General features: G+C 44.0%; 2 protein-coding genes across 3 annotated transcripts in view; both read left to right on the forward strand.

Moving 5' to 3' along the window:
- The window catches only part of sec23a (Sec23 homolog A, coat complex II component), a 31,440-nt gene extending 18,819 nt beyond the window's left edge, over positions 1 to 12,621 (forward strand). For both annotated transcript variants that reach the window (XM_070920202.1, XM_070920201.1), the window contains 8 exons: positions 2,256 to 2,362; positions 2,660 to 2,813; positions 2,890 to 2,967; positions 6,338 to 6,499; positions 6,614 to 6,700; positions 6,839 to 6,994; positions 10,984 to 11,049; positions 11,130 to 12,621. In XM_070920202.1, the coding sequence (XP_070776303.1) occupies positions 2,256 to 2,362; positions 2,660 to 2,813; positions 2,890 to 2,967; positions 6,338 to 6,499; positions 6,614 to 6,700; positions 6,839 to 6,994; positions 10,984 to 11,049; positions 11,130 to 11,219 (900 nt within the window). In that variant the 3' untranslated portion in view covers positions 11,220 to 12,621. The remainder of the gene's footprint in view (positions 1 to 2,255; positions 2,363 to 2,659; positions 2,814 to 2,889; positions 2,968 to 6,337; positions 6,500 to 6,613; positions 6,701 to 6,838; positions 6,995 to 10,983; positions 11,050 to 11,129) is intronic.
- Positions 12,622 to 14,645: 2,024 nt separating this feature from the next.
- On the forward strand, positions 14,646 to 17,601 carry clec14a (C-type lectin domain containing 14A). The gene is made up of 2 exons (XM_070920509.1): positions 14,646 to 14,779; positions 15,507 to 17,601. Exon 2 carries the CDS (start codon positions 15,544 to 15,546, stop codon positions 16,957 to 16,959), a length of 1,416 nt encoding a protein of 471 aa, XP_070776610.1. The 5' UTR covers positions 14,646 to 14,779; positions 15,507 to 15,543; the 3' UTR covers positions 16,960 to 17,601.
- The last annotated feature ends 920 nt before the right edge of the window (positions 17,602 to 18,521 follow it).

Raw genomic sequence — 18,521 nt, forward strand, 5'->3', positions numbered from 1 at the left:
AGCTTTTGGTCTGAAGAGCTGATTGGACCTCAGTCACCACAGTGTTTAACTGATGCTTGATGAGTCACAGCAGTGATCGGACTGAACCTGAACACACTGAGGACGATTCAGTGTGTCATGTTATATCATGATATCAGATATCCATGAAAGTATAAACAGCAGCAGGAACCTTCTTTACTGCTCCTTCAACTGACTTTACAGCTGTTTTTACTGTCTGTACTGCCTTTTCTGCAGTCTTTACAGTTGCTTCTATTGTCTTTACATCAGCTTCTACCTCAGCTCACCTTGACTTTTTCCTGTCTCACAAACGTTGAGTTTTCTGGCTCCCTGGATGATGACAAAGGTCAGACTCAGTCAGTGAAAATACATAACGTCCTCTGTGTTGTTCTTCAGACACCAGACGTCTCTGATATAAACAGTAAATCCTGCAGTGCTGGTTGGTTGGACCTAGGTCACCACAGAGGTGATGAACCACAATGGTGAGATTACTGAACCTGAAACACGCTGATGTTAAATATCATTAAAAATCCAGAGTACAACCTGGAGAGTGAGCAGCCACTGAGGAACTTTCCCTGTGTTTCCACCGGTGGAACCAGGGTCTTAATTGGTTTCTGGTCCCCCAAAAGTGGCCCTGCTCTGCACCCTTAAACTCTCCAATGACTTAGGAACTATCAGGGTGAAGTCTGGAGTGCTGAACACAGCTGATTAGTCAAACAATTAATCTTCAAGGTGGAAACACCAACCAAAATCCACAAAGAAGACTCTCTGGTCCTGCTGCTCCTCCTGGAACTATTTGGTGGAAAAGAGGTACATGTCACTTCAGTCTTCTTTATCCTCCGTGAAGCTTAACAGCAGAGTCAATGAAGCAGAACAAAGGTCAAAGGTCAAACCGTGAAGACGAAAGCCAGTCTGTGATCAATATCAGGGATCAGTTTCATCTTTAAAGTCATCGTTTAAATCTGATTCGAGACCATCAGAGTCTGAGTCCGAAGAGTTGGAGGACAGACTGCAGGAGGTGTGTCCTGCTGTGTGTGTGTGTGTGTGTGTGTGTGTGTGTGTGTGTGTGTGTCTCCAGAGGTGGCGTTGCCGTGGTGCACTTGTCAGTCACCTGCTGAGATGATGATGAGAGGACACACACACACACACACACACACACACACACACACACACACAGTTATCTGCTGACTGTAATGTCAACGCTGCCTGAACATCCAATATCCTGTGTGTGTGTGTGTGTGTGTGTGTGTACACGTGTCACAGAGCCTGACTCAGATAATAATAATAGGTGAGCAGGTTTGTAATCATCATCATCATCCTGCCGCTGTTGAACCTCAGACCACTGAGGAGCTTAGGTTAGGTTCAGGTGGGAAGCAGCCAATCAGAGAGAAGAGTGTGTCTGGTTGTGTAGTATATATATGTTCACCTGCTGCAACATGTAGTAATAATAATAATAATAATAATGATAATATAAACTATATAAAATAATGATATAGAATAACCTTTATTTAATCAGGCCATCTCAAACACTAGCACTACAACTGAACAAAATCTGGCAAATAAAATATAAACATAAATAATTGTGAGACATGCAACTTGTCAGACCTGTTCCTCTAACTGGTTCTGATCTGCTCCAACTGGTCTAGTCTAAATGTCTTTGATCTGGTCTTAGTGATTCCGGTCTAACTGGTAGTACACTAACTGGTTCTGGTCTTACAGACTTGGTCCAACTGTCTCTGATCTGCTCTAACCATGTGTTTGGTCTGGTCTAACATCTGGTCTAACATCTGGTCTAACATCTGGTCTAACTGGTTCTAGTCCAACTAGCTGTAATCTATTTGAACTGGTTCAGTTTTACTCTAACTGATCTAGTCCAAATGTCTCTGACCTGGTCCATCTGGTTCTAAACTTGCTCTAACTGGTTCTGTGATCTGGTCAAACTGGTTTGGTTTATCTTGTTCAGTTGTGTCTGACCTGGCCTAACTGGCTCCGGTCATGGTCCAACTGATTCTGGTCATTCTGCATCCACTGAAGTGGATCGTCACAACATCAGTAGCATTATTATAGTATTCACATACTTGATGTTAGTGAAAGTATCACTACTACAGCGTAAAAATGAATTTTACTGTATTTTAAGGAGTACTGAAAAATCATCAGCTAAATACTCAAAGTTGCTGTCTCTGTAGACATGCACACCAGACTGTTGAATGTGTAGATCAGATTCCAGCTGTTGAACCTTTTTGTTGTTTGTGTTGCAGCATAATGCTCCGATCCCTCAGGGCGGCCGTGGAGCAATCCAGTTTGTCACTCAGTACCAACACTCATCTGGACAGAGACGCATCAGAGTCACCACCACTGCCAGGAAGTACGACAACACTCACTCACAGACACACAAGATGGCTGACGCGTCTCTACTTCCTCCCACTATACAAAAATGAAGCCAAACTCTCCCTGTGATACACACACACACACACACACACACACACACACAGTTCCCCGGGGGGGGGGTAATGTCAGAATCAGAATCAGAATCAGAAACTGTTTATTGCCAATTAACATACAGTACATTACAAGGAATTTGCTGTTCCTGTAATGTCCTTCTCTCTCCTCCCCGTTCTTCCTGTCTTTCCTCCCCTCTTTCCTCCCTCTCCTCTCCTTCCAGCTGGGCAGACGCTCAGACTCAGATTCAGAGCATTGCGGCATCCTTCGATCAGGAGGCGGCGGCCATCTTGATGGCCAGGTTGGCAGTGTACCGGGCGGAGACGGAGGAGGGTCCTGATGTTCTCCGGTGGTTGGACAGACAGCTCATCAGACTGGTGTGTAAAAACTACAGTTATAGACTCATGATTCAAATATATGATGATTTTAACTTTAATCTCTGTTTGTGTTCAGTGTCAGAAGTTTGGAGATTATCACAAAGATGACCCAAACTCCTTCAGGTTCTCTGAGACCTTCTCCCTCTACCCTCAGGTGATCTACATCCCGTAATACTCTGCTGTACCTGTTCTGCATGTATTATTAGTCCACCAACTGTATTGACATATTACCTGTGCCACACACTGTAACACCTGCTGAGATATTGAAAGTTAAAAAAGGGCTTTAAGGGATTCAGCAGGTGGAGCCTTGCTAACCTGTTACTTGTTGCTGACCTGTTGCTGACCTGTTACCTGTTGTTACCTGTTGCTGACTTGTTACATGTTGTTACCTGTTGCTGACCTGTTGCTAACCTGTTACCAGTTGCTGACCAATTGCTGACCTCTTACATGTTGTTACCAGTTGCTGACCTGTTACCTATTGCTGATCTGTTACCTGTCGTTACCTGTTGCTGACCTGCTACCTGTTGCTGACCTGTTACCCGTTGCTGACTTGTTACCTGTTGCTGACCTGTTGCTGACTTGTTACATGTTGTTACCTGTTGCTGACTTGTTGCCTGTTGTTACCTGTTGCGGACCTGTCACTTGTTCCTAACCTGTTACCTGTTGCTGACTTGTTACATGTTGTTACCTGTTGCTGACCTGTTCCTGACCTGTTACTTGTTGCTGACCTGTTATCTGTTGTTACCTGTTGCTGACTTGTTACATGTTGTTACCTGTTGCTGACCTGTTACTTGTTGCTAACCTGTTACCTGTTACTGACCTGTTGCTGACCTGTTACTTGTTGCTGACTTGTTACCTGTTGCTGACCTGTTGCTGACTTGTTACATGTTGTTACCTGTTGCTGACTTGTTACCTGTTGTTACCTGTTGCGGACCTGTTACTTGTTCCTAACCTGTTACCTGTTGCTGACCTGTTCCTGACCTGTTACCTGTTGCTGACTTGTTACATGTTGTTACCTGTTGCTGACCTGTTACCTCTTGCTGACCTGTTCCTGACCATTACTTGTTGCTGACCTGTTACCTGTTGTTACCTCTTGCTGACCTGTTGCTAACCTGTTACCTGTTGTTACCTGTTGCTGACCTGTTGCTAACCTGTTACCAGTTGCTGACCTGTTGCTGACCTGTTACTTGTTGTTACCTGTTGCTGACCTGTTACCTATTGCTGATCTGTTACCTGTTGTTACCTGTTGCTGACCTGCTACCTGTTGCTGACTTGTTACCTGTTGCTGACCTGTTACCCGTTGCTGACTTGTTACCTGTTGCTGACCTGTTGCTGACTTGTTACATGTTGTCACCTGTTGCTGACTTGTTACCTGTTGTTACCTGTTTTGGACCTGTTACTTGTTCCTAACCTGTTACCTGTTGCTGACCTGTTGCTGACTTGTTACATGTTGTTACCTGTTGCTGACCTGTTCCTGACCTGTTACTTGTTGCTGACCTGTTATCTGTTGTTACCTGTTGTTGACTTGTTACTGACCTGTTACCTGTTGTTACCTGTTGCTGACCTGTTACTTGTTGCTAACCTGTTACTTGTTACTGACCTGTTACCTGTTGCTGACTTGTTACCTGTTGCTGACCTGTTGCTGACTTGTTACATGTTGTTACCTGTTGCGGACCTGTTACTTGTTCCTAACCTGTTACCTGTTGCTGACCTGTTCCTGACCTGTTACTTGTTGCTGACCTGTTATCTGTTGTTACTTGTTGCTGACTTGTTATATGTTGTTACCTGTTCCTGACCTGTTACCTGTTGCTGACCTGTTATCTGTTGTTACTTGTTGCTGACTTGTTATATGTTGTTACCTGTTGCTGATCTGTTACCTGTCGTTACCTGTTGCTGACCTGCTACCTGTTGCTGACCTGTTACCTGTTGCTGACCTGCTACCTGTTGCTGACTTGTTACCTGTTGCTGACCTGTTGCCTGTTGCTGACTTGTTACCTGTTGCTGACCTGTTGCTGACTTGTTACATGTTGTTACCTGTTGCTGACCTGTTACTTGTTCCTAACCTGTTACCTGTTGCTGACCTGTTCCTGACCTGTTACTTGTTGCTGACCTGTTATCTGTTGTTACTTGTTACTTGTTGCTGACTTGTTACATGTTGTTACCTGTTCCTGACCTGTTACCTGTTGCTGACCTGTTACCTGTTGCTGACTTGTTACCTGTTGCTGACCTGTTGCTGACTTGTTACATGTTGTTACCTGTTGCTGACCTGTTACTTGTTCCTAACCTGTTACTTGTTGCTGACCTGTTATCTGTTGTTACTTGTTGCTGACTTGTTACATGTTGTTACCTGTTCCTGACCTGTTACTTGTTGCTGACCTGTTATCTGTTGTTACTTGTTGCTGACTTGTTACATGTTGTTACCTGTTGCTGATCTGTTACCTGTCGTTACCTGTTGCTGACCTGCTACCTGTTGCTGACTTGTTACCTGTTGCTGACCTGTTACCTGTTGCTGACTTGTTACCTGTTGCTGACTTGTTACATGTTGTTACCTGTTGCTGACCTGTTACTTGTTCCTAACCTGTTACCTGTTGCTGACCTGTTGCTGACTTGTTACATGTAGTTACCTGCTGCTGACCTGTTTCTGACCTGTTACTTGTTGTTGACCTGTTATCTGTTGTTACCTGTTGCTGACTTGTTACATGTTGTTACCTGTTGCTGACCTGTTACCTGTTGTTACCTGTTGCTGACCTGTTACTTGTTGCTAACCTGTTACCTGTTACTGACCTGTTGCTGACTTGTTACATGTTGTTACCTGTTCCTGACTTGTTACCTGTTGCTGACCTGTTACTTGTTGCTGACTTGTTACATGTTGCTGACCTGTTGCTGACCTGCTACCTGTTGCTGATCTGTTACCTGTCGTTGCCTGTTGCTGACCTGTTACCTATTGTTACCTGTTGCTGACCTGTTATCTGTTGTTACCTGTTGCTGACTTGTTACATGTTGTTACCTGTTGCTGACTTGTTACCTGTTGCTGACCTGTTGCTGACTTGTTACATGTTGTTACCTGTTGCTGACTTGTTACATGACGTTTCCTGTTGCTGACCTGTTACTTGTTGCTAACCTGTTACCTGTTGCTGACTTGTTACACGTTGTTACCTGTTGCTGACTTGTTACATGTTGTTACCTGTTGCTGACTTGTTACCTGTTGTTACCTGTTGCGGACTTGTTACATGTTGTTACCTGTTGTTGACTTGTTACCTGTTGTTACCTGTTGTTGACCTGTTACCTGTTGCTGACCTGCTACCTGTTACTGACCTGTTACCTGTTGCTGACTTGTTACCTGTTGCTGACCTGCTACCTGTTGCTGACCTGTTGCTGACTTGTTACCTGTTGCTGACCTGCTACCTGTTGCTGACCTGTTACCTGTTGCTGACTTGTTACCTGTTGCTGACCTGCTACCTGTTGCTGACCTGTTGCTGGCCTGTTACCTGTTGCTGACCTGTTACCTGTTTTTTTTTTTCCAGTTCATGTTCCACCTGCGGCGTTCTCCGTTCCTGCAGGTGTTCAACAACAGTCCAGATGAGAGTTCATATTACAGACATCAGTTCAATAGACAGGACCTGACTCAGGCTCTCATCATGATTCAACCTGTGCTCTACGCTTATTCATTCAACGGACCACCTGAGGTATTTACTCCAAACTGAAGTGAAGCTTTAATGTGAAGGGACAGAGAAGGCTTCATAGAGCAGCTGCACTCACAGTGATTGATCAGTGATTGATAAGAGTGTTCTTTGTTTAAGCCGGTCCTGTTGGACAGCAGCAGCATCCTGCCAGACCGAATCCTGCTGATGGACACTTTCTTTCAGATCCTCATCTACCACGGAGAGGTGCTCACACACACACACACACACACACACACACACACACACACACACACATATACACACACACACACACCCACAACCTGCACTTAGCAACAGTGGCGGAGAACTAAACAATCAAAACCCCCCGTCTCTGTCTGTCAGACTGTAGCTCAGTGGAGGAAGGCCGGTTATCAGGAAATGGCAGAGTATGAAAACTTCAAACACCTCCTTCAGGCTCCAGTGGACGACGCCCAGGAGCTGCTGCATACTCGCTTCCCCATGCCCAGATACATCGACACCGAGCATGGAGGCAGCCAGGTGGGGGCACTAACACACATGCATATATGTACACAACTGTATCTATGTTTACATTCATATATATATACGTCAATATATCAGTTTCTTTATTCAATTCAATTTAGTTTTATTTATATAGCGCCAAATCAAAAATTACAAATAGAGCAGGTCTAGACCAACTCTATAATATTATTACAGAGACCCAACAGTTCCCGCGACAGTGGCAGAGAGGGACAGAGAGAGAGACAGAGAGATTTTTTATTTTATTTTTGAAATCAACTTTATTAGCCGCTCTTCATAGTACATTAAAAGCGTAATAAATTACATTAAAAACCTTCCAGAAATAAATAAATAACTTAGACGAGCACATCTCCATAGCTGAGTTCTCCCTCTGCCACAGAACAGAGAACCTTTTCAAAACCCAGACCTGCTGGAACGAGTCCAGGTCACCTGCTGCCTTATAAAAGCTAAAATCAATCAGGACTCTGGACTTGATCATCTTCACACACACAGGAACAACATCAACGATCAACCCGTCCTCCACCGTCCTCCTCCGGCTCACATACACCGCCATCTTGGCCTGTCCTAAAACAAAGTTTAAAACCTGGCATTTGTGCTTGTGCTGGCGAGTGTATTTAAAACCACAAATAAAAACCTGGTAAAAACAGTTTGTAAAAACAGAAACAGTGCAGAAAGACAGTGACGCTCATAAAAACAGTGAAAGTCTCTCTGTGGTCACAAAATGGACATTTGTCCTCCACAGATGGATTGATGACTGACACAAAGGAGTTCACTGCTATAATTCCATGGAGGATCCTCCACTGCAAGTCAGCATGTTTTTTAGACAGTGGAGGTTTGTACAAAGACCTCCATGAAGGTCTTGATCTGGGATCCAGACCCAGGTAACCCCTCCATGGAGTGTCAGTCCGTCCATTTAATTTGTCTCTGTTCAAAGTTTTTACCATTAGTCTGTAAAGGGTTTTCCCTGAGGCCCCCTTCAGGGAGGCAGGATTTACAGGCTCCATCAGAGGTCCGCTACAGTTTTTGTAATCCGGTACCAGGCAGATGGCAGGATACGGATCCTCTCTGTTTGGAGCAACTGTACCGTTGATAAAAGAGTTTAAAAGTAGGCACTCGTGTCCTGTCAGTTTACATCTCCAGTGCTCCAGCAGCTGCTCGGTGACTCGGATGGACCTTAATCCCAACCGAGCAGCCAGCCTAGCGGGGTCCTCCAGCCGAGGCCCAGACAGCTCCACTACCTGTCCCAGCCTGGAGACCCCTGCAGTCTGCAGCAGTCTGGACAGTGTGGCTCCTCCCCAGCTGGGACAATCCAGTCACGTGCCCAACAGGATGGGTTCCTGTAGGAGCCAGTACAGGGAGCCCACCTTCTCCTGTCTCTCTTTCTTCAGCAGGTTCCACACCCTAAAAACACTCTTATAAAAACCCGGCAGGGATGATGTGCTCATCTCAGTGGTATCCATTAACAGGGTTAGGGCTAAAATCTAGACCCAGGTTGTTAAAACCTTTCAGGATGCAACAGGATAAAGGTCTCCACAGAGTGTCCTTTGGTCCAGTAAGCATTCTTTGTAGGAATTGGAGGCGGAAAGCAGCGCCCCTGCTGGCTAGATGGACCAGGCCCTGCCCCCCCTCCTCCTTAGGAAGGAAGAGGACACTCTGTGGGACCCAGTGCATCCTTTCCCAAAAAAAATCAATTAAAACCCTCTGTATCTGAGCCAGGAGAGAAACTGGAGGATCGACGCAGGCCAACCGGTGCCACAGGGCAGATGAGACGAGGTTGTTTAAAATCAAGGTACGGCCTCTGTAGGACATCTTCGGTAAAAGCCACCTCCACTTTGAGAGCCGACCTTTAACCTTTTCAAGGACATCGTCCCAGCTCTTCCTTGTGACGGCCTCATCGCCAAGGAAAACTCCAAGGTATTTCAGCCCTCCCTTCCTCCAGACTAAAGCACCAGGGAGCCTGAGCCGATCCCCCAGCCTCTCCCCACCATCACAGCCTCGCTCTTCCCCCAGTTTACCTTTGCAGATGAGATAAAACCAAACTTGTTGACAGCGTCTGCTAAAATGTCCACATCTCTTTGTGTATTGACCAGCACAATAAGGTCATCAGCATATGCAGACAACTTAAAAGGCACATTACAATGAGGGAAACACACACCACTAAGATCATTTCTCAGTTTGTGAAGCAGAGGCTCGAAGGCTACAGAATACAGCATGCCAGAGAGAGAGCATCCCTGTCTCACCCCCCTCTGGATGTTAAAAGGAGCACTCAGGCCACCATTTATTTTCAGGACGCTCAAAATGTCACTATAGAGAATCCGTATCTTGGCTATAAAGCCTTGGTTGAACCCAAAGGCAGCCAAAGTCTGCCATAAGTATTGGTGTTCAACCCGGTCAAAAGCCTTTTCCTGGTCGATGGAAATAAGACCGGTGTCTATAGTCAATGAACTGGAGAGTTACAAAACATCTCGAATTAGAGCGACATTGTCACTTATGAGCCTGCCGGGCACACAGTAAGTCTGGTCGGGGTGGATGATGGACGCCATCACCTCTCTCAGCCTCAAGGCCAGAACTTTGGACAGGATTTTATAATCCGTGCACAGCAGAGAGACTGGCCTCCAGTTCTTGAGGTCTTGTAGGTCTCCCTTCTTGGGCAGCAGAGTGATGACGGCCCTCCTGCAGCTCAGAGGTAGTCTCCCTCCCTGGAGACTGTCTGTCAGGACCTCGAGCAGGTCTCCCCCTACTTCAGACCAGAAGGACTTATAGAAGTCCACAGGAAGGCCGTCCATCCCCGGAGCTCTGCCGCTCTGCAAACTCGCCATGGCTGTGAACAGCTCCTGCAGAGTTATGTCTGCCTCCAGGTGACGGTTTGCTTCTGTACTTACCTGAGGGAGTCATTGAAGAAACTGCTGTGCACATCTGGATTATGTGACCATTCACTCTTAAAGAGGTCTCTGTAGAAACCGGCAGCAAACATCCAGATCTCAGATGAGTCTGAGATCTCCGAGCCGTTACCCGATCGTAAAGCATGAATGATCTTCTTTGTCCATTTTTTCTGCTCCAGCCCAAAGGAGAAGTGAGAGGGGGCGTCCATCTGTGAGATGTTCAGGAAACCAGACCTGACCAGAGCTCCCTGTGCCGTAACGCCCAGCATGCTGGCTATGGCCGACTTTTTGTACTTGAGGGAGTCTAAAAGCCCTCGATCTCCTGTAGACTCTGCTAAAGTCTGCAGTGCTACTACCTCCGTCTCCAGATCCTTCATAGACCGGGTTATGTCTCTAGTGACATTGCGAGTGAACTGCTGGCTAAGTTGTTTCATTTGTACTTTGCCAAAATTTCAAATGAGTTGTATGTACCAAATGATAATTGTTTGCACAAGAACACATCTTTGAATATAACGGCTACTCCACCTCCTCTTCTTCCTGCTCTAACTACATCCAGAAAGTTAAAGTTAGGAGGCGCTGACTCAATAAGAGCTGCTGCCCTGTTGTTATCATCCAACCATGTTTCAGTTAAAAACATAATGAAGTTTATGATGGCGAACGATGGAAGATCCGACCACTAGAGCAACGGGGGTTGCCGTCCCTGGAGAGTGTTGCTTGGAGGTCTGTCCGTTTCAGGCAACGTAGGGGCAGGCTCCAGTACAGGTCCAGCGGGGGGTTCAGTGTGAATTAGAAACCGCCTTGGTTTCCTTCGGCGAGAGTGGACTCTTGGAGTTAACTGTAGCCACGGGCTTGGTGGATACCGTTGATGAGGACCTCTCTGCAGCTGTCAGTATATAAACTATACATCAGTAATACATCAATATATACACTATACATTCATACATACATAGTATTCTGTAGTAAAAATAAAGAAATATTACAAATAAATTATTAAACATAAAAAAAAATCATTTTATAGTAGAAATACACATATTAAATACATGTATGCACAGTTCAACTTTCTGTCAATATCAAGTTGAAGACTGATGATGATGATGATGATTCCAGGCTCGCTTCTTGCTCTCCAAAGTGAACCCCTCCCAGACCCACAACAACATGTACGCCTGGGGACAGGTAAGACTCTGACCTTTGACCTTTGATTCAGACTGACGCCAGTTTTAGTGTTGATGTGAAATGTGATGTTTGCTCTGCAGGAGTCTGGAGCGCCCATCCTGACAGACGACGTCAGCCTGCAGGTGTTCATGGATCACCTGAAGAAACTTGCTGTCTCCAGCGCCGCCTGAACTCACCTGCCCCTTCACCTGTCCCCTCACCTGCCCCCTCACCTGTCCCCTCACCTATCCCCTCACCTATCCCCTCACATGTCCCCTCACCTGCCTGCGTTATGTTTATTCTTTTGTTTTGCATTTGCTGCCTGAGTTCCCATGACAACCTGTCAACCAACGAACTAACAAGCCAACACTGCCTGCTGTTACCTGCAGCAGGTTCACAACAATGATAACCAGTAGAGACGCATGTTAAACATCCTGTTTGAAGTCTGATGCTGTTGTGTTACATCACTGCTAACATTTTATAAAGTTATGGAACAATTAGCAGGTAACCTAGGTGACAAATACAATGTCCAATGTTCCTGTAGTTGCTTCACAATTAAAGCCTTGTCTAACAGCAGCAGGAAGTGATGTCTGTTAGCAGTAGCTTAGCACAGCAGATGCAGGTGAGAATTCTGATTGGTGCAAATTAACAACCAGAAATCGTGTCATCCGTCATATTGAAGTAAGTTTAAATTTCAATAATTTTCCTATAGATCTTAATAACTTATGGAAACCAAAAGCTGTCTGGAAAAGTATGAAAAATACATTCAGAAATCTAAAACTGTACTGCAGGCGTTTGAAAAGAGTCAACGTGTAAAGTAAGTTTATGATTTCAGGAGCTGAAAGTTGCTCCTTTTAAAAGGTTTTAATCCAACATGGCAGTGAGACAGCTGACCTCTGGTCTGCTGCTGTTTCTGTGTTTAATACAACTGTTCAAATGCACAAAGTTCAAGCAGTTTTTCAAAAAGAGGAAAAAAATATTTGAGTGTTTCATAATTTAAAAAGCATAAAAACAGTTAGAAGGAAACTTTGTGCTGCCATCAGAGACAGACAGAAGACAGAAAATCTTTTTCAGCCAGTTAATCTATTTTCTTTCAGCTGTTTATCACATGGTGACTAATGTGAAATCAGATCATCTCTGCTGAGCGACTGCAAAGAAAAGAAACAACAGAGTCTGGAAACTTTGAGTCATCACAGTAATGTAAGAACTTATTGATCGTCACAAAACGTCATTGTTGTAACTTGAGTCAAGCAGAGCAGCTTTGTGTGAAGTGTCTTTTGTGTTTTGTGACGATCAACAGGTTTCAGAAACCTACAGCAGCTGTTTGATGTAAAACGTGACGTGTAATCAGATTAAGTTAGATTATTACATTTTCTAACCACAGCGATGTTTGTTCAGCAGGGATAATAATTCTCCATAAATTATAAGAGAAGTTTGTGCACTTCCTTTATATTAGTCCCTGATCTGTGGGCGACTGTTGGTCATTTCTTTGTTTTTTGTTGTTTCGCTTTGAAGCTGTTGAACACTGAAAGTCCTAAAAGTTCATGTTTTCATTCTTTGTTCATGTTTCTAATAAAACTCTGCTGTGGAGAAGTTAACTGTTGCTGTCATTTTCTCCTTCACAGTACAACATTGTCACGACATTAATATTAATAATAATGAGGAGTACACACACTCTGATGATGTTATTTTAAAACATCTTTTCATCCAAAATCTTCTGCAGATTTCAGTTAATAAATTAATAATCTATGTGTTCTTTGGAGTTAGGTTTTAACTGTTTGTGATGAAGAAAATTAAAGAACAAATGAGATCAGACGAAACTTGACATCCAGCAGGGGGCAGCAGAACTCCACCATCTGACCTGGATTATTACTCTGCTGACTGCTGGACTGGACTCTGCTGTGTCTACTGTCACTTCTACTGTCTGGCAGTGGTGAAGACCCTCCTCTCTCTGTTGCTGCAGTGACGACCTTCCTCTCTGACTCTGTTGCCACGGTGGCGACCCTCCTTGCTGACTTCGATCGATCGCCACGGTGATGCTCTGTCAGTTTGAGCTTTTAAGAGAGACTAACTAAATAAAATGTGTCTGTTGAACACTGAAATACTCAGCAGTTGACCTCCAGAGTTTATATTCAGGATATATTCAGGATCTTTCATTTTGTTAATAAGTCTGGTCCTCCACAGAAAGTCGCTTTCTCCTCGTTAGAGCTCCGCCTCCAACTGAGAGCAGCAGGACGCCTGATCAGTAATCAATAATCTGTTTGTCACACAGCAGGTGTGGGTGTGTGTGACCTCACCTGAACCCTCCTATCAGCTGATTTGCAGTCAGTCAGAGTGAGTGTCACAGGATCGATAACATAACCGACCAATCAGCTGAGGGCAGACTTGCGTCATCAGTTCAGCAGGGTGCTCACCTGCTGCAGGTGGACAGGTGACACCACAGAAGAAGAACAGATAGACATTTTATAATGAATAATAGTAATATTAATAATATGATACTTTATTGAGGTTCATTCATCACTCTTCAGACTGTTATTGATTTTTTATCCTATTAAACAGCTGATTAACTGTGGATCAACTCTATTGAGGTGAACTATTATTTCACCGGTCCTCAGCAGCATCACACAGGAAGTGCAGGGTCAAACTAGTACCTTCATACCAGTGTTACTGGTAGTGCTGTTTGTGAAGTTGCAACTAGAAGTGATTTTACTGGTAAGTAAAACCGGCTTTATTGTATACTGATAGTAATATATTATTATTATTATTATAGTATTGCTTGTACTATTACTATTAGTACTAGTAGTACTAATAGTATTACCCGTTTGGGTGCTTGTGTGTTTTTTAAAGTTCTTCTACTGCTAGTGCTACTGGTAGTATTTTGTGCGGGTAGTTTTTGTACTATTATTTATTTCTGATGTCATAATGAGCTTTAGAAAATGACCAATCATGAGCAGGTGGTTCACGAAAACCTCCAAAATAAATCTCAGTTAAATCTGATGAGGACTAACACACACACACACACACACACACAGTCACGTTACTATCAGGGTGTTACCATGACAACAGCGATCCATTGGTCATAGCTCCACCCTCCACGACCCTTGACTTCCTGCCATTCTTCACACACTTCCTCCAGGAAGCAGGAAGCATCTGGGTTGCTGTTCAACAATCATACTCCACTGTATGTGAATGAGGTAGTTTCCACTGTTTGTACAAATACAATGGTGCTCTTTGGATCAACTGTGTTGTGTGTAAAGTGCCGTTTAAATAAAGTTGAGTTGAATTATATCTACATTGTGTCTGTTCAGGTTAAATTCAAGTGGCTTATCTGTATTTCTGTTTCCTTGTGCAGGATCAATACAGTTTATCTTACTTTGAAAATATGAAGACATTTGAGAGACTTGGTTCAAACATGAAACTGGTTTCAGAATCTTGACTCTGAAGTTTGTTTCTCATCTCGAGAACAACAGTGTTTCTCTGGAGGAAAGTAGTTCGCCATATCAAGACACAACACACTTCCTGTCCTGGGGGGGGGGGGCGGGGGGCGGCGGCAGTCAGTCTATCAGCAGAGCTACTGTGGAGGACAAACCAACAGAAACTGGGAGGGACTAGAAGAAAAGAAGGAGAACATCTGTGGAAAAGGTGGGAGAAAATCAGAGAAAGAACTGGAAGAGAAGAAAGTGAAGAGAAGAAGGTAAAGAGATAAAGGAGGAGAGGAGCTGAAGAAGACGAGTTGAGTCTCAGTTTGAGGGTAAGAAAATTAACTCATTAAAGTCATTATAGTCAGATTTGTGTCATCTTGAACATAAGTGATAAAGATCAGGAGCAGGAAGACTCTTCTTCCTTCTTTCCTACTCTTTAGAATCAGACAAAAAGAGTCTGAAGACACTAACAGAACCGTTCTATCAACAATTACTGAATCAGTTTAGGACGATGATCTTTGATTAAGTTTAATGCAGTGTGAAAACAATTTCTTGGACTGTGTGCTTAATCAGTTAGTAGCAGCTGTGAATAAGACAAAGAAAAAATTGTTACTTAAGTAACTCCAGGCTCGTCCATCGCTTTGAAATGATGCATAGTTGAAACTCACTAGATTTAGTTCCGCTAAATCTAGTAACTTAGTACTTTTCTATTGTTAGGTGAAGGCAAAAATATTTGTTCAAAATAGATATTAAATAGATATATTAATAAGTGTTAAGACAATGTACATTCGTACATTCCTGACCTTCTACCTGTCCTTGTGGAGAACCAAAAGCAGTGACTTCAGTTTTGTCCCTACTGGTTTGGAGATATCAATAATCTGATCGATGCAGTCAGTCAGTGAGACCCCGGGAATCAAATCTTTAAACTGAAGTGAGCACACTCAAAGTTTCTTCAGAAAATGTTACCTCTTCTAGAAATATTTCAATTTGGTCTCTTTTACAGTTTTATGTGCAAACAGAAACAAACTTTTTGTGCAACGATCTCTGTTTTGACAGACTGACATCATCATCAGGGGGGGAGGAGTCAGAGAAAATGGCGTCTCAGTTCTGCTCCAGCTGGATTTACCTTTGGGTGGTCATCGTCCTGTTAAGAAACATCTCGGGTGACCCAGCTTCACCACCACGCTACACAGTCCACCACACCCACGCCAGCTTCGATCAGGCCATGGAGGACTGTTCCCCAGGCGTCCTCACCACCCTCGCCACCGAGCAGGAGGTCGCAGACATCCTCAGCCTGGTCTCCAAGTCATCGTCACCTCTGAATCAGAACGAATTCACCTTCTGGGTTGGGCTGAGGAGGGTCAAGAAGGAGTGTGTCGTTCCCATGCTGCCACTGAGAGGATTCAAGTGGATGGAGGATGGCAGCGAGAAGTCGCAGGTGAGCCGCTGGACAGCGGAGCCAAAGCGAACCTGCACGACGGTTCGCTGTGCAGCGCTAAAGGGGGAGTTAGACGGGTCGACAGTGACCAGGTGGGGCCTGATCCCTGTCACCTGTAAGACCAGTTACCAGTTTATCTGTAAGCTGAGAGACACACTGACAAGAGAGACACTTAAGGGCAGAGAGACACCTGAGGAAAGACATACACCTGAGGAAAGAGAGGCCAGTGTTAAACCTGCTACTCAGCAACCAGCTACACCAGAATCACCTAAACTTGCTACACCAGAACCACTTAAACCTGCTACACCAGAATCACCTAAGCCTGAACCTAGACCTGCAACACTAAAACCAGAACCAACTTCACCTGAACATAAACTTCCTACTCAAGGACCAGAAACAGAAACTGACCTTAAGCCTAAAACTGGACCTGAACTACAGGGACCTGACCCTGACCTTGAACCAGTGCCAGGGTTGGACTCATGTCAGCACCCCCTCATTCCTGGTGCCCGCTTCCTCAGTCTGGACCCTGACAACAGCAGCAGGATCCAGGTAGAGTGCTGGTCCACAATTCAGCTGGAGCTTTACTGCTTGGGCCGTCCTGCTGTGTGGCGGCTGCTGGACGACTCCCCTGCCAACTTCACCACCGTCTGCCAGCCGTGTGAGGACGGCTTCGATAAAGACGCTTCTGGAAACTGTGTGGACATTGATGAGTGTAGTGGCAGCTCCCCCTGCAGGTACACCTGCCTGAACACCGAGGGCTCCCACAGGTGCGTTTGCTCCGACGAGAATGGGAAACACCATGACGAGGACTCGCAGGCATGCATGGATATGGTGGCAAACGGCGACAGTGGCTTGCTGTCAGGTATCCTGATCCCGGTGCTTGTTGCTGTGGCGGCGCTAGTGGTGCTGGTGATAGTCGTCACAGTGATGGTAAAATGCTGCCTGATGAAGCAGTCGAAGAAACGTGCCATGAAGAAGGCGGAGAAGATGGCGATGAAGAGCAAAGATGGCAAGGATTACTTTGAAACAGCCAATGACAAGGTAGCAAGGAGCGACTTGTTTCTGTCTTGAGGGTGTTTGGAGTGACTTGTTTCTGACTTGTGAGTGTTTTGACTGACTTGTTTCTGTCTTGTGAGTGTTTTGACTGACTTGTTTCTGTCTTTTGAGTGTTTTTACTCTGACTTGTTTCTGTTTTTTGAGTGTTTTGACTGACTTGTTTCTGTCTTGTGTGTTTTGACTGACTTGTTTCTGTCTTGTGAGTGTTTTAACTGACTTGTTTCTGTCTTTTGAGTGTTTTGACTGACTTGTTTCTGTCTTGTGGGTGTTTTGACTCAAATTTATCTCATGGATAATTTGACTTATTTTGGTCAACTCGGATTTGTCTTACTCTCGACTAGTGTTTAAACTCTGACTTGTCAGTGACTTGACTGCAGCCCTGGAAATAACAAAAAACATTTAGCCTCTGACTTTGTCTTTTGATAGATCAAAATTAATTAATTTATTATTTACAGACTGAAGAGTTAAACAGAATTATTAATTAGGACTTTTAATGATCATTTAAATATAGAGAAATTTAGAGAAAATAAAAAGCTGAATGTTTCAATGTCCAGCTGAATCTGTTTCTGAATATGAGTTGTAATCTGTGTTAAAGACAGAAAACTTGATAATTATGGGAGAAGTTTTTACTGTTCAATAAAGACTTTTTTTATTTTAAAACCAGAAGCTGAAATCATGTCTGTCATTTATCAGTGTTGTTGTTCAGAGCTACATGCTGGTTCAAACTGTAAAAAAGTATGTATCACACCCCATATTAATCAATATGACAAAAACATTCAGTTGTCCAAATACTTTTGGCCACATAATGCAAGAGGTTTCTGTAGGACAGGAAACACACTGTGTATTTACAAACGGGTTTTCCGGTTTCCTGAAGAACGGAGATGTTCAAACAGGAAATAAGTCATTAATTCAACACACATTTTTAAAAAATCAACAATTATAGCAGGGTCTTATAAAGAATCTGACAATGTACAGTCTTGGAATGATGTGTTTTCATCAACAATAAAATGAATTAAATTAAAATAAAGAATATCAGTTTTTGCACTCTACAAAAACCTTGAAAAAAGCTCCTGATTAGCTCCTGAGTGTTACAGCCTTGTAATGGTGGGCACATTTCAACAACAACACAAATTAAATCAAATAATATAAATATTTTTTGCTTTCTACAAGAATCCAAACTGATCACTTTAAGGCACTTGATGGATTCCATTTCATTTGTGTCGTCTCCTTTATGAGGACTAGAGTCAAACAAAGACTGGGTCAATGAAAACAAGCAGAGTAGTATTTCCATGTGTTGCATTCAACTCTTCAGTCTCCAGTGACTGTTTACTTCAGCTTGAAGTACATTTACGTTATCAATATTCACTACCTCGGGTTTGTTCAAGTGTTCATTGTTCTGATAAGTTTGTTTTAATTAGATATTTGGGGGTGACTTGGGGGTGGGACATCACGATTGACACCTGTGATTGACTGTGGTGTGCTTGTGATTGGGTCGGGCAGGTGTATGGGCGGGACCTCAATACCGCGACTCACCACCAGTGTCACCAGTGCAAGATGGCAGCGGCCGTTTCCGGGAG

Source organism: Enoplosus armatus, chromosome 15 (assembly GCF_043641665.1).
Source record: "Enoplosus armatus isolate fEnoArm2 chromosome 15, fEnoArm2.hap1, whole genome shotgun sequence".
NCBI classification, from domain to species: domain Eukaryota; kingdom Metazoa; phylum Chordata; class Actinopteri; order Centrarchiformes; family Enoplosidae; genus Enoplosus; species Enoplosus armatus.